General features: G+C 40.4%; 1 protein-coding gene across 3 annotated transcripts in view; it reads left to right on the forward strand.

Annotated features, from left to right (window-relative positions):
• The window catches only part of COBL (cordon-bleu WH2 repeat protein), a 586,035-nt gene that overhangs the window by 322,924 nt on the left and 245,014 nt on the right, over nucleotides 1-18,097 (forward strand). For all 3 annotated transcript variants that reach the window (XM_073630596.1, XM_073630595.1, XM_073630597.1), the window contains one exon: nucleotides 5,426-5,620. In XM_073630596.1, the coding sequence (XP_073486697.1) occupies nucleotides 5,426-5,620 (195 nt within the window). The remainder of the gene's footprint in view (nucleotides 1-5,425; nucleotides 5,621-18,097) is intronic.

An 18,097-nucleotide genomic window follows, 5' to 3' on the forward strand; every position in this document is an offset into this window, starting at 1 on the left:
ACCTCAATGATCTCCTATGTGTATTACCCCTCTAAAATTTATTTATGGTCACATAGTACACTATAGTGCTTGTGAGTCCAGATGTGTAAACAGCTGCTGTGTCCTGTCCTTACATTACACTGAATCATTTTTGAAGAATCATTATATTTTCCAACACATCTACAGCACATCAACAAATTGTGGGAATTGGACAAATTATCAAGACATAAATGTATGTCCAACCCTGTCCCATCGTATTTGGCGAAAAAATAACGTCATTTTCTAAAGTATCATATGTATTTTACAAAGAACGGTCTTTACGAACGATGCTGTAGAAAGTCAAAAAATATGGATAAGCATGCAAGTTAAGTATCTCAATAGGAAAACACAACAAGAACTTACTTTTTTTAAGCAGCTTCTTTATTCGCCAATATTGTTCTGGCTCCCGACTTTTGATGTCAGACCACCGCTTCCTCAATTGTTCTTTCGACCGTTTAGTGCCAAATTTTGCTTCTAGAGCGGTGACAATTGAGGACATTATTTTGTCCTTACGCATATTCGGTCGTGTGTACGGTCCTTTTTTCCCATCGTAGTCCTCCCTTCTCAATATGGACACCATCTCCACCATCTCTTCAAAAGCCATGTTGGTGGCCTTATATCTCCTCTGGGATGTGGATGGTTGTGGCTCCGGGCTTTCCTCCGCGCTACGTCCACCGATTCTCTCTGCCATCTTTCTCTATCTACTTCCACTGCGCAACGAAGAGTGAAGGGGCGGGGACAAATCATACTAAAGAACGCCAGGGGCGGGCGACGCAGGCGGAGCATGACAAATGCGCAGTGTATATAAAGCTATTACGATGGCCTACATATGTCCGCGCGGAAGTAGCGAGCGTCAGAAACGAAGGTAAGATTAAAGTGGGGGTGTGTGTGTTTGGTGTGTGTGTGTATGTATGTGTCCCCTAGATTACAAACCAAAATAATCCTGTGATTTGTGACTGACATTAGTTTTGATCTGGTGTCTTGTCTTTCAGAAACAATGAATCCCTTTAAAGAGGAAGAATTTTTGTTCCAATTTATTGAGCTCTATCAGGAAAAGAAAAACCTGTGGGAGGTCAAACACCCACTATATTATAATAGGGATGTAAGGAAGGCAACACTGGGCACACTTTTAGAATTTGTGAAGACTCGAGTCCCCCAGGCAGACCTCAAGTTTGTGGACAAGAAAATTGGTATCTTGCGAAACATGTATAAGCGGGAACACAATAAAATCTAGAAGTCGCTCTGATCCGGTGCAGCAGCTGACCAAGTATATGTACCCAAGTTGTGGTACTACCACAAAATGCGATTCCTGGATGACCAGACCGAAGCCAGGCAATCACTTTCGACCCTTCTCCCCACCCTTCCCTCCAGCCTTCTCTCCACTCTTCCCTCCAGCCTTCCATCCACCTCCACCCCAGCTGAGGAGTCCCAGGAAGAACTGGGCCTTTTCATCATTGATGAAGTTGATGCGCCCAGCTTCAGCCAGGTATCCTTTTTTGTGTAATTTGTGATTGTGTAAATGTTATTAATGATGTTAACGTGTTAATTTTTTAAGTGCTTCCTAAAAAATGACAAAGCACAAATATTAATATGTAGACATATCACTAGACAGTAGTGGCCAAAAATATACTTCTGCATAGGTGTGCGCAGCCTCTTGCATTAGGGTGTTCACCCCAAAGCTCAAATACATATGCATGTGTATATGTACTGATGGTGTCAGTAGGGCAGTAGACAGTGTAATTTTGTTAATTTTCTTTTCCAAAAATTTTTGGGCTTGTGTAACATTTTTTGAGGGGGGATGAAATATCAGTGGTCTAAACAGGGGGAATATGCAGCACACAAGGCAATTAGGGTGTGCCCAGGCACACCTGGCACACCCTGTGCGCACGCCTATGTACTTCAGATATTGTTGATCACCTGAAATAATGGTGGTGTCAAATAGATAGCCTTTACTATTTGTTGAGAATTATATTTGCAAGTCATGAGCTGAAAATTGTGTGTGATTTCGTAACACAAAATTACAACTATGTCCCTTTTTTTGACACAGGATGACCTCAGCCAGGAGGAGGCCTTGCCCAGTGGGAGAGAGGAGGAGGCCTTGACCAGTGGGAGAGAGGAGGAGGCTGTGGCTGGGCCAAGTAGACGCCGCACAGAGTGTCAGGTGCCTCCCCCCTGCATTCTCCACCAAAGGCCCAGGAGAATGACACAAACTGAGCAGGAATCCCTAGCCCTCATATGGGAAGCAAGCCAAATCCTGAGTAAACCACCCAATGCAGAGGAGGCGTATGGCACCTATATAGCCAGCAGATTGCTGGAGTTGGAAAAGGGCCAACGCCTCCTCTGTGAGGGTCTGATTTTTCAGGCATTTCAGAAGGGCTTGAGAGGGGAGCTTACTGCTACCACATATCTGGCAGTTGAAGCCACTCCTCCTCTTCCTCCTCCTCCTGCCCCAAGTACACCACCAGAGGCACAACCTCCGAGGAAGGCTGCAGAGAAGCGTGGAGGGAAGGCTGCAGAGAAGCGTGCAGGGAAGGCTCCACGGAAGACTCGAAAGTGATTGCCTGGTTTCTGTCTGGTCTGACTGTGCTCCCTAGTCGCAAGATACCAATTTTCTTGGCCTAAAACTTGATGTGTGTCCTGGGGGACGAAAGGCTTCACAGATTCTAAAAGTGTCTCCAGGGTTGCCCTCCTAATTTTTTTTTTACCAAAATAAATGGATTTTTTTGTTACCTTACATTATTGACTATGTGTTTTTATTCAAAAATGCCATTTTGTTTGGGAGTAGGCAGGTACAGGTCAAAAAGACTATGGGGTTGATTTAAGAAAAGCAAATAGACTGTGCACTTTGCAGAGGGCAGTTGCCCTCTGCAAGTGCAATTGCTCCAGAGCTTCAGAAATGAGGTAAGGCTTGACTTTGCAAAGAGTACCCAATCCTGTGCAAGGAAAATTCGAAAAACAGCATTTTTGCTTGCACATGATTGGATGATGGAAGTCAGCAGAGCTTCTGCTCATTTACTAAGCTCTGGAGCAACTGCTCTTGCAGAGGGCAACTGCACTTTGCAAAGTGCACAGTCTTTTTCCCTTTAGTAAATCAACCCCTATGTGTGTTTTTGACAAAAGGCTAAATCATTTCTAATATCAAGTGAAAAGTACTAGTGAAAAGTTCACTTTAGAAATTGCACAGCAAGTGCACTTGTTGGAAGTGCAGTCGCTGTAAATCTGAGGGGAAGAGCTGAAATGAAATGAAGCTCTGCTGATTTTAACATACAATAATGTGCAATAAAACGTTTTTTTTTTTTTTTTTGGGGTTCCTTGCATGTGCTCCTCGGATCCACAGTGAAGGCACTTCAAAATGCTCTTTCTGTGCAATTCCAAGTAGAATTTGCACTTGTAGTGAAAAATGAATTTGCCTTTGTAAAATACACCCCCCTATGTCTAATGAACAAGGGACAACAACCTCATTAAGGTTCATTAAAACAACACAAAATATTAAGGTTATTGTGGTAACTTGAAAATCCACACAAAAAAAAAAAAAAATGTGGGTATAATTTAGCACACATTGTAAAATAGATAAGTGTTGAAATCAATAAAAAAAAATAAAGATGAGTCCAAAATCTAATTTAAAAGTTTTTATTTATGGAGATCTGGCTTTTTACAAATATCATATTAGTCATGGCATGAGGATAAATCATGAAGAAAGTAGTTTGTGAGAACTCTGTGTGAATATAAAGTAGAAAAACAACTTCATTCCTCTCGCATTATAAATAAAAAAAAAGCGCTGTATTAAAAGATCACAGAAGAGGAATGTGCTAGCTTCAATACGAAGGCTAGTTTTACCAGACCGAGCGCTTCCGTCTTGTAATTGCTCAGTTTGAGTTCGTCGGACTAGCACACAGACGACCGGTTTGTCTGCTAGAAAGAAGAGTCCGTCGGATAGATTTAAAACTTGTTTCAAATCTAAGTCCGTCCAACTTTGGAGCAAACAAAGTCCGCTGGAGCCCACACACGATCGAATTGTCCAACGAAATCCAGTACGCCGGACCAAGTCTGCCGTAAAGTCCGTTCGTGTGTACGCGGCATCAGAAGGGAAAAGTCTGAAGACGAGCTGTCTGTGGATTTTTGGATCATTAGTAAGGTGCATTCGACAGACGATTTGACTTTTACATCAGACAAAAGCTGGATGTGCAGGCTATAAAACTTTTGTCTGATGTGAACTCAACGTCTGATTTTCGGATGGTGAGTACAGAAATCTGTCATACAAAAGTCTAAAGTAAAAACACGCAGTGCTCGAAAACAAGGAAAGAGCCGGAAGAGTTTGGTCTTATAAACTACTGTTCGTAATCTAAATATAACATTTGTGACGCGACAATTGATAAAATGTCAAAATTCTCATCTACTTTAATGGGATAATAATGAAGCTACTTTGCATGTAGTTATGCCAAATGTGTTTTAAAAGGCATTTGTTTTGTATGAGCTGAAAATCATGAATTAATGCTCACCAAACTTCTACTAGCATGAAATTAGCAGAAGGGGCCCAAAGGATGGCGCTTGAGAAATCAACTTCCTCTTTATACTCTCATAGTAGGTCACTACATTCGAGTTTGTCAAACGACAATTTGCGGATAGATAGTATGCTAGACAAAATCTTGCACACGCCCTTTTGATAAAAAGCAGATGCTCGGTCGTCCTACAATCAGACCGTGTGTACGAGTCTTTAGACAACCTTTTGGATAGCTGTCATAGCGAGACTATTAACTGGGTTTTCTTGGCAAAATTAATATATGGAAGTAGATCAAAAGACCTATTTTTTCAGTGCAGAAATTTTTAATGTTGAGCAATCCCAGGGTATCCAACCCAAATCCAGAAGACTAAGGCTTCATGTACACCCTGCCTACATATACTGAGGCCATGGGAAAACACAAAACGTGGTGCGATTTTGCCACAGTTTGCATTTTTCTGCAGCTGGCGGTCAAAATGTTCCAATCTTGAATGCGATTCTTCTGCATTCCGGAGAGGGAGATTGAGGGGGATTGAAGCTCCCCTATCCGCTGCAGCTCCTAAACTCTGCTAAAAGCCTGTGTGTACATTGGCAAAAAAACACCAAAAGCTGCTAGTGTACATGAAGCCATAGTCTTTATGTGTTCATGGGTCTAGGGCATTATTTTAATTTACTTACTAAAATTGCTAGATTTCAAAATATACAGTAAGCTGACTATGCACCAGCTGACCTCTGATATCACCAACAACATTACATAGTTGGCTGTTGAGTTGGCATAATTCTCTGTTTTTTGCATCAAATATGGTGTATTTTACTATCTTTGACATCAGTTAAGATACAGATCAAATCTTTTGATGGCAACTTCTATAGGTAAAATACTAATCATGTTGTCCTTTATATATTTTTCAGGGCTTTTCAACTGCCCCAAGTTCACCATCTGTAAATTCACGTTCTCTTGTTCTGGGGGCATCATTGTCACTGAGCAATATTTCTGGCATTGGTGCTAGAACAGAGGTGAAGAAACGTAGAGCACCTCCACCTCCAAAGCCAGCCCCTCAAATTAATGCTGCTGTAAAAACTCCAGAAGACAAGATAACAGAGCCGGTAAGCTGTTAAGCTATTGCTTAAAATGTTGTATTTATTTTAAATACTCTCCCATACAAAAGAGTAATTGTTTTGAATCAAGTTTTCCAATGTACCTTTCTAGCAATAAGAGCCATTTAGCCATTTTTGTTGGGTAAAATCAGTATGGTAAGTATCTATACTGCAACAGTGGTATGTTGGTCTGATTATTGCCCTAAAAAAATGGGTTTGTTTTCATTTTTTGGTGCATTTGTAATTAGCAGAGATTTGTTCAAGTTGTTGATTTATTATTACTCTGCTTGCAGCTTCACTGCCGGATCCCTATGGCTCCCTACTGCGTATGCGTGAAGCGAGCTGCGCTCTGTGAATGGGCCAGCTGCGGGGGGGGGAGGGGGGACTGAACTTCCGGGTAAGTTTCGTCACAGTCAAAACCAGGTACCCGCTCCCCCCAAAAGGTGCCAAATGTGGCAGCAGAGGGGGGGGTAGACAAGTGGAGCTTCCCCATTTGGGTGGAGCTCCGCCTTAAATCCAATTTTTCTTTTACAACTTAATAGAAAGATATAGAGCACTCACTCCATTTTCATCTAAATATTGCCTTCTGTAAAGTAGTTTAGACATATTGGGATCCCATTCACACAGGATGGAAAGAGGAAATCTGAGAATAATAAATTAATTGGCTAAGACTTTTTAATGTCCGGCATGGTACTACTGGATTAGTGTTAGCCCAATGTGGTGCCTATATTTAAAAAGGGATCAAAGTCTTTAACTACACTTCCGTCATCCTTTGGAACGCCATCGGCGTCCCTGCTTGTTTTTATGAGTTTATTAATTGGCAACATAGTAAATGTTACTCTTTTAGCAGCGATGCAAATACGTTTACAAACTGCACTATGAGAAGTTTATTTTTTTCTTCGTGATATATATGACTTACCATACCCTTGCCTGGGTGTGCATCTTTGTGGGCCGTTTTATCTTTCCTTGGAGCCTGTGGATATAGTTTACTTGGATTTTGCCAAAGCATTTGACACAGTTCCCCACACAGGCTAATGTGTAAGGTAAAGTCTACAGGCTTAGAAAATTCTGTTTGTAAATGGATAGAAAAGCCAGCCCCTCAAATTAATGGTGCTGTAAAAACTCTAGAAGACAAGATAACAGAGCCGGTAAGCTGTTGAGCTATTGCTTACATTTTTTTTGTGGGAAAGATTAGCTGAACTGAATTTATTCTCTTGAGTAGAAGCAATTAAGGGGGGACATGATCATACGTGATCCATATAGTTAACTTTGTGTAGAGGTATGCACTTTCAGGTCCTTACAGAGGACATGGGGGCATTTTTTGCATCCAAAGGAAAATGTAATCTTCAGAAACAGAAAGGCTTCTTCACAGTAAGCCCTAGTTCACATTGGTGAGATTTGACATGCGACTTGACATGTTAAATCACATGTCAAATCAGCGGCAATGGCACCGTCCTAATCCGTGCAACACCACACTGTTTTAAAAAAGTATTTTCTGTACTACTTTTTGCGATTTAGGGGTGCAATTTCCATTGACATCTGTGCAGAAATCCGCACAGAAGTCTGTGAAAATCACAGCCGAAATCCGGACTGACATGCGGGGCTTCATTCCCGCAAGTTCAGTGTGAACTTGGGCTCAGAGCTGTGAAAATGTGGAACAGACTCCCTCAAAAACTAGTTCTGGCCAGCTCTGTAGGTTGTTTTACAGATCACCTGGGGAAAAAGCCTAAAAAAAGAAAACAAATGCAGCCATTACATTTAATGTTCGGTAAGCTGCAAAATACTAAATTTTTTTGTGTTTAATACCACTTTAAAACATTGCTGTCAGGAAGGGAGCACCCTTTTATGTTTTTATCTTATCATTTATTGACATATATATATATATATATATATATATATATATATATATATATATACAGTCAGGTCCATAAATATTGGGACATCGACACAATTCTAATCTTTTTGGCTCTATACACCACCACAATGGATTTGAAATGAAACGAACAAGATGTGCTTTAACTGCAGACTTTCAGATTTAATTTGAGGGTATTTACATCCAAATCAGGTGAACGGTGTAGGAATTACAACAGTTTGTATATGTGCCTCCCACTTTTTAAGGGACCAAATGTAATGGGACAGATTAACAATCGTCCATCAAACTTTCACTTTTAATACTTGGTTGCAAATCCTTTGCAGTCACTTACAGCCTGAAGTCTGGAACGCATAGACATCACCAGACGCTGGGTTTCATCCCTGGTGATGCTCTGCCAGGCCTCCACTGCAACTGTCTTCACTTCCTGCTTGTTCTTGGGGCATTTTCCCTTCAGTTTTGTCTTCAGCAAGTGAAATGCATGCTCAATCGGATTCAGGTCAGGTGATTGACTTGGCCATTGCATAACATTCCACTTCTTTCCCTTAAAAAACTCTTTGGTTGCTTTCGCAGTATGCTCCGGGACATTGTCCATCTGCACTGTGAAGCGCTGTCCAATGAGTTCTGAAGCATTTTGCTACATAGTTACATAGTAAGGTTGAATAAAGACACCAGTCCATCCAGTTCAACCTGAGTGAGTGTGTGTGCGTGTATTTTTTTTAATTTAAGGTACCCATATAGCGCCGCCAATTCACGCAGCACTCCGCACATACATCGTACACCCACATCGGTCCCTACCCTCAAGGAGCCCACAATCCAAGGTCCACAACTCACATTCATATACTAGGGCCAATTTTGAACAGAAGCCAATTAACCTACCAGCATGTCTTTGGAGTGTGGGAGGAAACCGGAGTACCCGGAGGAAACCCACGCAGGCACAGGGAGAACAGGCAAACTCCAGGCAGGTAGTGTCGTGGTTGGGATTCGAACCAGCGACCCTTTTTACTGCTAGGCGAGAGTGCTAACCACTACACCACTGTGCTGTCCAATATGCTGTGCTGAATATGAGCAGATAATATTGCCAGAAACACTTCAGAATTCATCCTGCTGCTTTTGTCAGCAGTCACAACATCAATGAATACAAGAGAACCAGTTCCATTGGCAGCCATACATGCCCACACCATGACACTACCACCACCATGCTTCACTGATGAGGTGGTATGCTTTGGATCATGAGCAGTTCCTTTCCTTCTCCATACTCTTCTCTTCCCATCCCATCACTCTGGTACAAGTTGATCTTGGTCTCATGTGTCCATAGGATGTTGTTCCAGAACTGTGAAGGCTTTTTTAGATGTTGTCTGGCAAACTCTAATCTGGCTTTCCTGTTTTTGAGGCTCACCAATGGTCTACATCTTGTGGTGAACCCTCTGTATTCACTCTGGTGAAGTCTTCTCTTGATTGTTGACTTTGACACACATACACCTACCTCCTGGAGAGTGTTCTTGATCTGGCCAACTGTTGTGAAGGGTGCTTTCTTCACCAGGGAAAGAATTCTTCAGTCATCCACCACAGTTGTTTTCCGTGGTCTTCCGGGTCTTTTGGTGTTGCTGACCTCACCAGTGCGTTCTTTCTTTTTAAGGATGTTCCAAACAGTTGATTTGGCCACACCTAATGTTTTTGCTATCTCTCTGATGGGTTTGTTTTTTCAGCCTAATGATTTTATTTTATTTTATTTATTTTAGGTACTTATATAGCGCCGTCAATTTACGCAGCGCTTTACATATACATTATACATTCACATCAGTCCCTACACCCTCAAGGAGCTTACAATCTAAGGTCCCTAACTCACATTCATACATACTAGGGCCAATTTAGACAGGATCCAATTAACCTACCAGCATGTCTTTGGAGTGTGGGAGGAAACCGGAGTACCCGGAGGAAACCCACGCAGACACAGGGAGAACATGCAAACTCCAGGCAGGTAGTGTCGTGGTTGGGATTCGAACCAGCGACCCTTCTTACTGCTAGGTGAGAGTGCTACCCACTACACCACTGTGCCGCCCATGGCTTGCTTCACTTATAGTAACAACTCTTTGCATCTCATATTGAGAGTTGACAGCAACAGATTCCAAATGCAAATAGCACACTTGAAATTAACTCTGGACCTTTTTATCTGCTCCTTGTAAATGGGATAATGAGCGAATAACACACGCCTGGCCATGGAACAGCTGAGCAGCCAATTGTCCCATTACTTTTTGTCCCTTAAAAAGTGGAAGGCACATATACAAACTGTTGTAATTCCTACACTGTTCACCTGATTTGGATGTAAATACCCTCAAATTAAAGCTGAAAGTCTGCAGTTTAAGCACATCTTGTTTGTTTCATTTCAAATCCATTGTGGTGGTGTATAGCGCCAAAAAGATTAGAATTGTGTCGATGTCCCAATATTTATGGACCTGACTGTGTGTATATATATATATATATATATGTATATATATATATATTCATTCTAGTGTAACAATTTTAATTTGATCATAAATAAAAAATCAATATTTTTTTTTTCAGAATAAAAAAATGTTTAAACCCCAAATTGAGTGTTCTTCATGGGTAAAGTTCTACAGTTGCATTAGTGTATAGCAAAGTGTTATGGTCTTACAGTTTAGGAAACACAAAGTAACACATTTTAGCAGACAAAGCCATACTTCGAATTCCAGAACTTCCAGGTTGAATAACATTTTGTTCCTTAGAGAACTGAGGAATGTAAACGTTTGCTTAAAAGGTTAAAACTGGTTTATTTTTCCTTTTTTAAATGTATTCATGTTTTTATTTACGTGACTGAACTTTCATTTAAATTAAAGATGTTTTATAATACACATATTTACATTATTATAACACATATTTAGTGCTAGACTAAGGACTAGCAAAATACACCTTTATTAATTATTGCTATTCACGAACAAACTAAGATAACCCTAAAGTGATACTAAAGTCTGTTTTTTTTAGTTTAAAAATAACAAACTTGTTATACTTACATGCTCTGTGCAGTGGCTTTAAACTCACTTTAAAGTAGTAGTTGGTAGCTTTTGTTTTCCATTCTTCAATGCTGATGATTTTTGAAGAGTGCAAATGTGTTTTAAATTGTTTTTTTTTTTCTGTAGAAATTTCAGCATGGGTTTTTCTTGTGAATAATTTGGTGCATTTAATTTTGCCACCAATACTTTTGTAGCATTGGATGGTTTTTGTACAAACAAATATTCAACAGTGGAGTATTATAAGTGCTAGGATTACTGTGATAATTATTGCCATTATGGCATTTGGAGATTTATGGCTAGAGGTTAGTTTGAATTTACCCATTACCTAAGATGGTAAGGTTAAAAGTAGTTTTGAAGATTCAGGATATACGTAAAGAGAATTTCCAGGTATGAATATTTTATGCATAGTTACATTTGTCCAGGTTGGGGCAATGTAACTTTGTGTATACCAAACCTGACCGATGTCCCTGGAAGCCGGAAATCACTGAAGTAGACACTGTAACTCCAGTGATTTCCACTTCCTTTTGGGTCCCATGCCGAGGAGCTAGCCTGCTGCCTTCTGAACACAGGAGATTGGCCACTCAGCGCAGGCACCATTTAGAGGATGCTATGCATTTTGTAAATTCATGTAAAGTATTCAATGAGTGGATGGGGTAAAGAGGCAGGGAAGTGAAATCAGAGTTGATCCCAGGTTAAAGGTTACATATAATGTATAGGTTGTACTCTGGTGTACAAATCTAGATGGTAGTCTAGTGAGAGTTTGCAACCAGAGAAGCAAATTCTATCCCAATTCACTATTTGCTGGTCTTTGTTCACGTCATTATCTGTACTGGCAGATATAAAAATTGCAATAGCTAATAGTTACAGATTTTAATCATTATAAACTAATTGTACTTAGACCCTAGATTAAAGCAGAGTTCCACCGACATATTCCATTTTTTTTAAAGCCATCTGCTGTTATCATCCTAATGTAATGCAGCATACACTATTCTCATCAATCGCGCCACTATCTTTATTATTTTATTTTAAAAATGAACCTTAGATTTCTATGTCTTAAACATTTCCATCTTGCTAGTGGGCATGCAAAGCACTCTAGGATAGTCTTCCGGGATACGGTGCTTCTGAATAACCAGCATGCACCGCCCGTTCTCGAGCTTGCGCATTCTAACAAACTCACAGGGCAGGAAACTTCAATGGTTGCCATCACAACAGCTTTGTAATATCATGATGAGGAGAATAGCCAATGCCCACTGACTCCTGGGAATTATGAAAAACATATCCCAGGAGCCAGTGCGCAGCCAGGTATTGCGCATTTAGCCGCAGATGGGAGAGACAGGAAGTGGAGAAGAATGCTTTTCTAAATAAGGTAAAGAAATAGCTGGGAAAAAAATGTCCATTGAAGTAAGTATGTCAGGGTCTGAAGTGGATGATGTGGAGTTCAAAAAAGTGGGTGGAACTCCGCTTTAAATGAGTACACTTAAATGAGCTTTAAATGAGTACACTTCATCTAAGACCTCTTTGTTTTAGCAGGAATATTTGATTCTGTTATGTGCTGCAATTGAACATTCAATTGTGAATCATATTTCTGATATGTTCAATTGAGAATAGCTGAGATGATCCAGTAGGAAAGTTCATTGTATTTGTGTTCAACTCTTGTCTAGAAATGGATGTGCTATGAGTTTGGACATTATCTTGCTAAAAAATGTGTTTATGGATGGGTGAAAACAGTTTACCACTCTGTTGGTATACTCTTTGGTTCTAGTGTCTTCAACAAAAATTGCCCCACAAAATATTAGTTCAGGAATAAAAAATGTATGACCTTTAAAAAAGAATAAATAAGCAATTTTTGCTGCACTTGTCTAAACATGTTATTATGATAAATTTGACATAGCCTGAACAGAACTTATCGCTGATCCTTAATGTTTTGCCACTCTGGAGTCAGCTCACCTGTTCCTTATATCAGGTTTAATGTCAAGAGCTCATTACTGCATTGGGACACCATTTCATTTTAGTGCAATTATGTTTAATTTACAGTAAATACAAAATTGATTTAAAAATACATTTTATATGAAAAGGTATATAAAATACATTTTCATGTAGTCCACAAATGGAGCATTTGCTAAATTAATTCACATTTGTACATTTGTAGTCCTGAATGTTTAAGATAATGACCTTGAGCTTAAAGCGGAGTTCCACTGTTTTGTACGTTTATTGCTACAAAAAGTGCTGCTGACTTTTAGGTCTGGTTCACACCTATGCACTTTTTGGTGTGTTTTCAGCTTTGCAGAAACACACTACAGTCCATTTAGCATGGTTTCCTATGGATGTAGTTCACATCTGTGCATTTTATGAAAAGGGCCAGGGACTTTTTTCTGTTTTTTGGTTCCATAGACTTCAATGGATGAAAATCATATATTGAAAAATGCAAAATGCACCTGCAATATGCAAACTGCAACCTGCATAAGTGTGAATCAGGCCTAAATAAACAGATACTCACCTGTCCCATGATCCAGCGATGCAGCTCTCTCTTCCTTCTCTCTGTGGTGCCGTCATTACTACTGTGGGCACCCAGCTGTGACAGCTTGCGGCTTCACACCTGGGTGCTCACTGCGCATGCACAAGTCGCGCTGTGCTCCCCTAGTGGCCAGGCAATGTGGCGTGTCCCAGAAGATTGCATAGAGGGAGGGGCCGCCTAGGGGAGAGGAGGAGTCGCCTAGGCGGTGAGATGGCGGAAGAAGGAAGTGGGACAGGAAGTACCTGTCAAAACCAGGTACCCACTTCCCCCCCAAAAAAATGACATGCCAAATGTGGCATGTAAGGAGGCGAGGAGTGCCTAAAGCAGAAGTTCCACTTTTGGATGGAACTCCGCTTTAAGGCAAGGAGAGTGAAAGAAGGTAATTTGATGAATAAACATAATAAACAATAGGCAAAAGTTGCAAGTGGTTTTCATGGTATTTTGATTGACTTGAACATACGATATAAAAATGCAAAAACAAGGGGACCCTCAGTGAAAACACATATGACAAGAATAAGAATATCCAGAGATAAAGGTAACTGAAATTATATGCAACCTTGGATTTTCCTATAAATGATGATCTTGGCCGCTGCCAAGCCATGTTATTTGTCTTTAGGCGATTGTTAATTTGAGAGGGCCAACAAAAAGGCTCAGAAGGTGGACAGTGTAGAGGTCAAGGTCAATCTCTTCAGGAAAAGGAAACATGCGCATAAAGTTAAGCATTCAGTTGCTAGTATCTCTGCATCTTCTTGTGGATTTTACATGTGGTTTTCCACAGAAAGTAAACTTTGCTTGTGCTATTTTAAATCTTAGGTTCAGCTTCAATTGTTCAGGATTGTTATTGGCTTTCTATAAATAAGGTTAAAAAGACCAGCTGCAATGACAGAAAAACTAGTGGGCAGAGTATGAGACAGGTAAAGAACATAATAGAGAAAGAATAGGGGAAAGAGAGAGTGTATAAAAGGGGAAAGGGAGACAAAATGGTAGTGAACCCATGGAAATACAGCAAGGAACTCCAGACCAAATTTGAATAAAAGAAAATTTTAGTTACATAGTTAGTTGTTGATAAAAAAGTCATATAAAAACAGGTCTCCAAGAATAAGCAAAAACATTGCCATTATAATGAAAAAATATGTGGGTGGAAAGATGGAAAATGGTAGGAAAGACTCAGGGCTTCAATAACTGTCCTGTGTGCGGTGTGCTTTATTATACACTGTTCTCACGGTGTCAAAGGACATCATTTTTTAAAGTTGTTTAACAATAGTGCAGCTACAACTTCCCAGGATCTGGAAAAAGCTGTGTCTGTAAGAACTATTTGGGCTAAAACAAATCAGTTGAGCACATTACGGTACTTATTCTGTAAAGTAGAGCCTGGTGGTTTAATTACAAATTTAAAACAGTAGCATTTCTTCCTTTGCTGAACTTGACAGAGTTCTGCTTTAGTGTATAATGCGTAATGCTCTTTGCATTTTGCACTTATCAGGAGTAAGGAGCTATGGGGTTGATTTACTAAAGGCAAATCCACTTTGCACTACAAGTGCACTTGGAAGTGCAGTCGCTGTAGATCTGAGGGGAAGATCTGAAATGAGGGGAAGCTCTGCTGATTTAATCATCCAATCATGTACAAGCAAAAATGCTGTTTTTTTACTTTCTTTGCATGTCCCCCTCAGATCTACAGCGACTGCACTTCCAAGTGCACTTGTAGTGCAAAGTGGATCTGCCTTTAGTAAATAAACCACCCAGAGTCTTAAAAGCTCATCATTATACTTTTCAACAACCACACCAACATTTATCTTTAATAGATGAGCAAGCTGTTAACACTTCTGTTCTACAGAACTATTTTGTGTACCAGATTCTTCCACCAAGTAGTCTGATTTCTGGTTTCTTAGCCTAAAATATCTGTTAAGAATTATTTTTCTTGCCATCAATCTGATAAAGCATACTGTAACATCCAATACCCTATCAAAACAGCATTCCCTAAAAGAAGGCAGCGCATTGGTCAAATTGTTATATGTGTGCTATCTGTTATCTGATGAACCTCAGAATCTGGGCTGTCCTTGACCTTGCTCCAACTCGGAGATATGGCATGCCATTCACAATCCCAAATTTGAATGTGCTTGCATCTTTGTTGGCCTCTGGGGTACCTGCATTTAGATCTGAGTCCAATTAAATTGAGATTCATTGAACTGATTTGCTAAACTGTATTTTTGTAGCCCTTAAAAGAACTTTTCATTCTTAAAAATGTTTGCAAAAACAACTAAAGGAAAATATCAATGAAACCTGGGCATTGGTCAAATATCACAAACACACCTTTTAACTGTTAACAGAGGAAACTTTGCTAAGTACTAGATTTAGCAGATACACATTCAATATAAATAACAGGTTGCATTTTCTTTCCTTATGCCATGCTCACATAGATTGCAGCATAAACTTTTGATTTATGGGAAGCAAAGCAAAATGCTTCTTTTTTTTTTATCTGTGGGGAAGAACGTCAATTCCTTATTAGCGGGGCTTCCTTAAAAAGATAACGTGTTTGTTTGGGACATTTTACTGCTACTGTTGCTAACAGGAAAATCCTGAAAGAGAGCGACAAGTTTATATTTGTAGTGACGCATGAGAAAAGCCAGCTTTTCGAGGTCAGGAGGTTCTTAATTATTTTTTCCTTTTTTTTAAAATCAAACCACCAAACATTATAAGAACAGTTGCACTTTGTCTGTTTCAGCCCTGTGTACGTATAATTATTTGTGAATGAAAGTGTGCAATAAGAAATATTTCTTGTTGTTTTTATGGCATTCAACTTTCAAGTGTCATGCAGTACAATAGTCAAATGAAAGGTTCTACTATATAGTTTTATAGGTACCTATAAGTCCTCATGCACACGGACGTTTTTACAGCTGCTTTTTTGAGCTTTTTTTGCAGCTTAAAAAGGCCTGTCTATGTTAGTCTATGGCTTCATGCCCACCTAGGCGTTTTTGAGCTGCAAGTGGCATAGGCGTTTTTAAGCTGTAAAAAAAACCCAGGACCAGTGGGTTCTGAGAGACGTTTTTCAGCTGTAAAAACGCTCTAACGCTGAAAAACGCTCAAAAACGCTCAAAAACGCTCAAAAACGTCATTCACCAACGTTTTTTAGCGTTTTTGATCCATTGAAAAAAAAAAAAAAAATTTGGAAAAAAAAAAACGCTCAGAAACGCTAACGCGGAAAAACGCTCAAAAACGCTAAAAAACGCTATTGCAAAAACGCTGAAAATCGCTGAAAAAAGTTTTAAAAAATCACTGCAAAGATACTGGCGTTTTCATAACGTTTTTTTAACAGCCTGTGTGCATGAGGGCTAAAAGAGCGGATACTGGAAATTATATCTAACAAGTTACACTACTGTGTGCTTACTGTGTAATGGACAGCTAGGTAGTTGCCATGGGAAACTAGTTTTCCTTCGAGGGCAATTTTCATTCATCAGCCTTAAATAAGTATTAGATTGCTTTTTTTGTAAGGATTGAAGAACTATGAGCATTTCTTAAAACAAGAATCACTGAACAAGTTTGGTCAGTAGTGGTTATAATGATTATATACAAACTAGAATGCACTTTGGTTTTGGTTTATAACAAAATGTGTTATTACAATGGCTATACCTAAAAAATTGAGGATGGCTAAAAATTGTGGATGGGGTGGGAGATCTATATTTATTACCAAATTCTTAAAAATCCCAACAAGTTTAACATTGTCAACCTCTCTTTTTGAAAATTCTAGCTGCCTAACTGACATGCAGCCCCTCTTGCTTTATTACTTTGAGTCACTAACCTGGCACAAGTATACAGATCAGGACTTTTTCTGACTTTCCTGTTCTACATACTTAGATAGCATTGAATGCATGACGTGTGTGTTGTGGACTGAAGTTTTAAGGGACAAAAAACTGGGGGGTAAACTTTCACCTTACCCCACAATCGCTTTGTATAAACAGCATAACTCACACTGCAGCTTAAACACCCATCACACTGCACTGTGCATTCAATTGTACATGTCACCAAATTAGAGCCATCACCCATTACAACTTGAACACAGTATAGTGCACCCCAGTACGCCAAGCACACTGGACCCCATTACACCCAGCGCACTTCACCTTCACCTAATTATTGCCAACACATGTCATAAACCATTACGTATTTCGCCTCAATGGAACTGTAACTTGTGCCCAATGCAGTGTGCTTACTGCAATATGCACCACATTCCTTCCAGGCTATGCTATGCACCCCATAAAACTCAGCCCATGGTACAATGCATGCCATTACACCCAACAGACAGCATTTTATTGTAGCCAGCACAACCAATACCCTGTTGGCTATCTCACACATATTCTTTTCCACAGGTCATCAGACTATCCCTGGGCCAGTTAGTAGACAAAATTAATTAACCGCTTGCCGCCCGCCCACCATCAAATGACGAAGGAGGGTGCGGCTCCCGTTCTGGGACGGCGTCCCAGAACGGCCGCTCGGGTGCGGCGATCAAGGACGTACCGTGTTGCTAGGACACTGCGCGATCCCAATCTCTGTAAAGAGCCTTGGCTGCGGCTCTTTAACCATGTGATCGGCTGTGTCCAATAGCGGCCAGTCACATGTAAACACGGACATGTCGGTAATCTGCTCTCATCGCCTCACACTGACAGAGTGTGTGGCGAGGAGAGCCGATCAGCGGCATCTCCTGCACGGGACATCTAGACATGTAATCAGGGCACTGATCATCAGTGCCCTGATTACAACATAGCTCCACCATTGACAGCAATCAGTGCCCACCAGTGCCAGCAATCAGTGCCCACCAGTGCCAGTTATCAGTGCCGCCTATCAGTGCTGCCCATTAATGGCCATCATTGATGCCCATCAGTGCCCCTCATTGCTGCCCATCAGTCCCGCCCATCAGCGCCACCAATCGTTGCTGCCTATCAATGCCCATCAGTGCTGCCTATCAGTGGCCATCAGTGCCCACCATTGCCACCCATCAGTGCTGCCTATCAGTGCTCATCAGTGCCAGCTATCAGTGCCCATAAGTGCTGCATATTAGTACCTCCTCATCATTATCC

Source organism: Aquarana catesbeiana, linkage group LG05, assembly GCF_042186555.1.
Source record: "Aquarana catesbeiana isolate 2022-GZ linkage group LG05, ASM4218655v1, whole genome shotgun sequence".
Taxonomy (NCBI): Eukaryota; Metazoa; Chordata; class Amphibia; order Anura; family Ranidae; genus Aquarana; species Aquarana catesbeiana.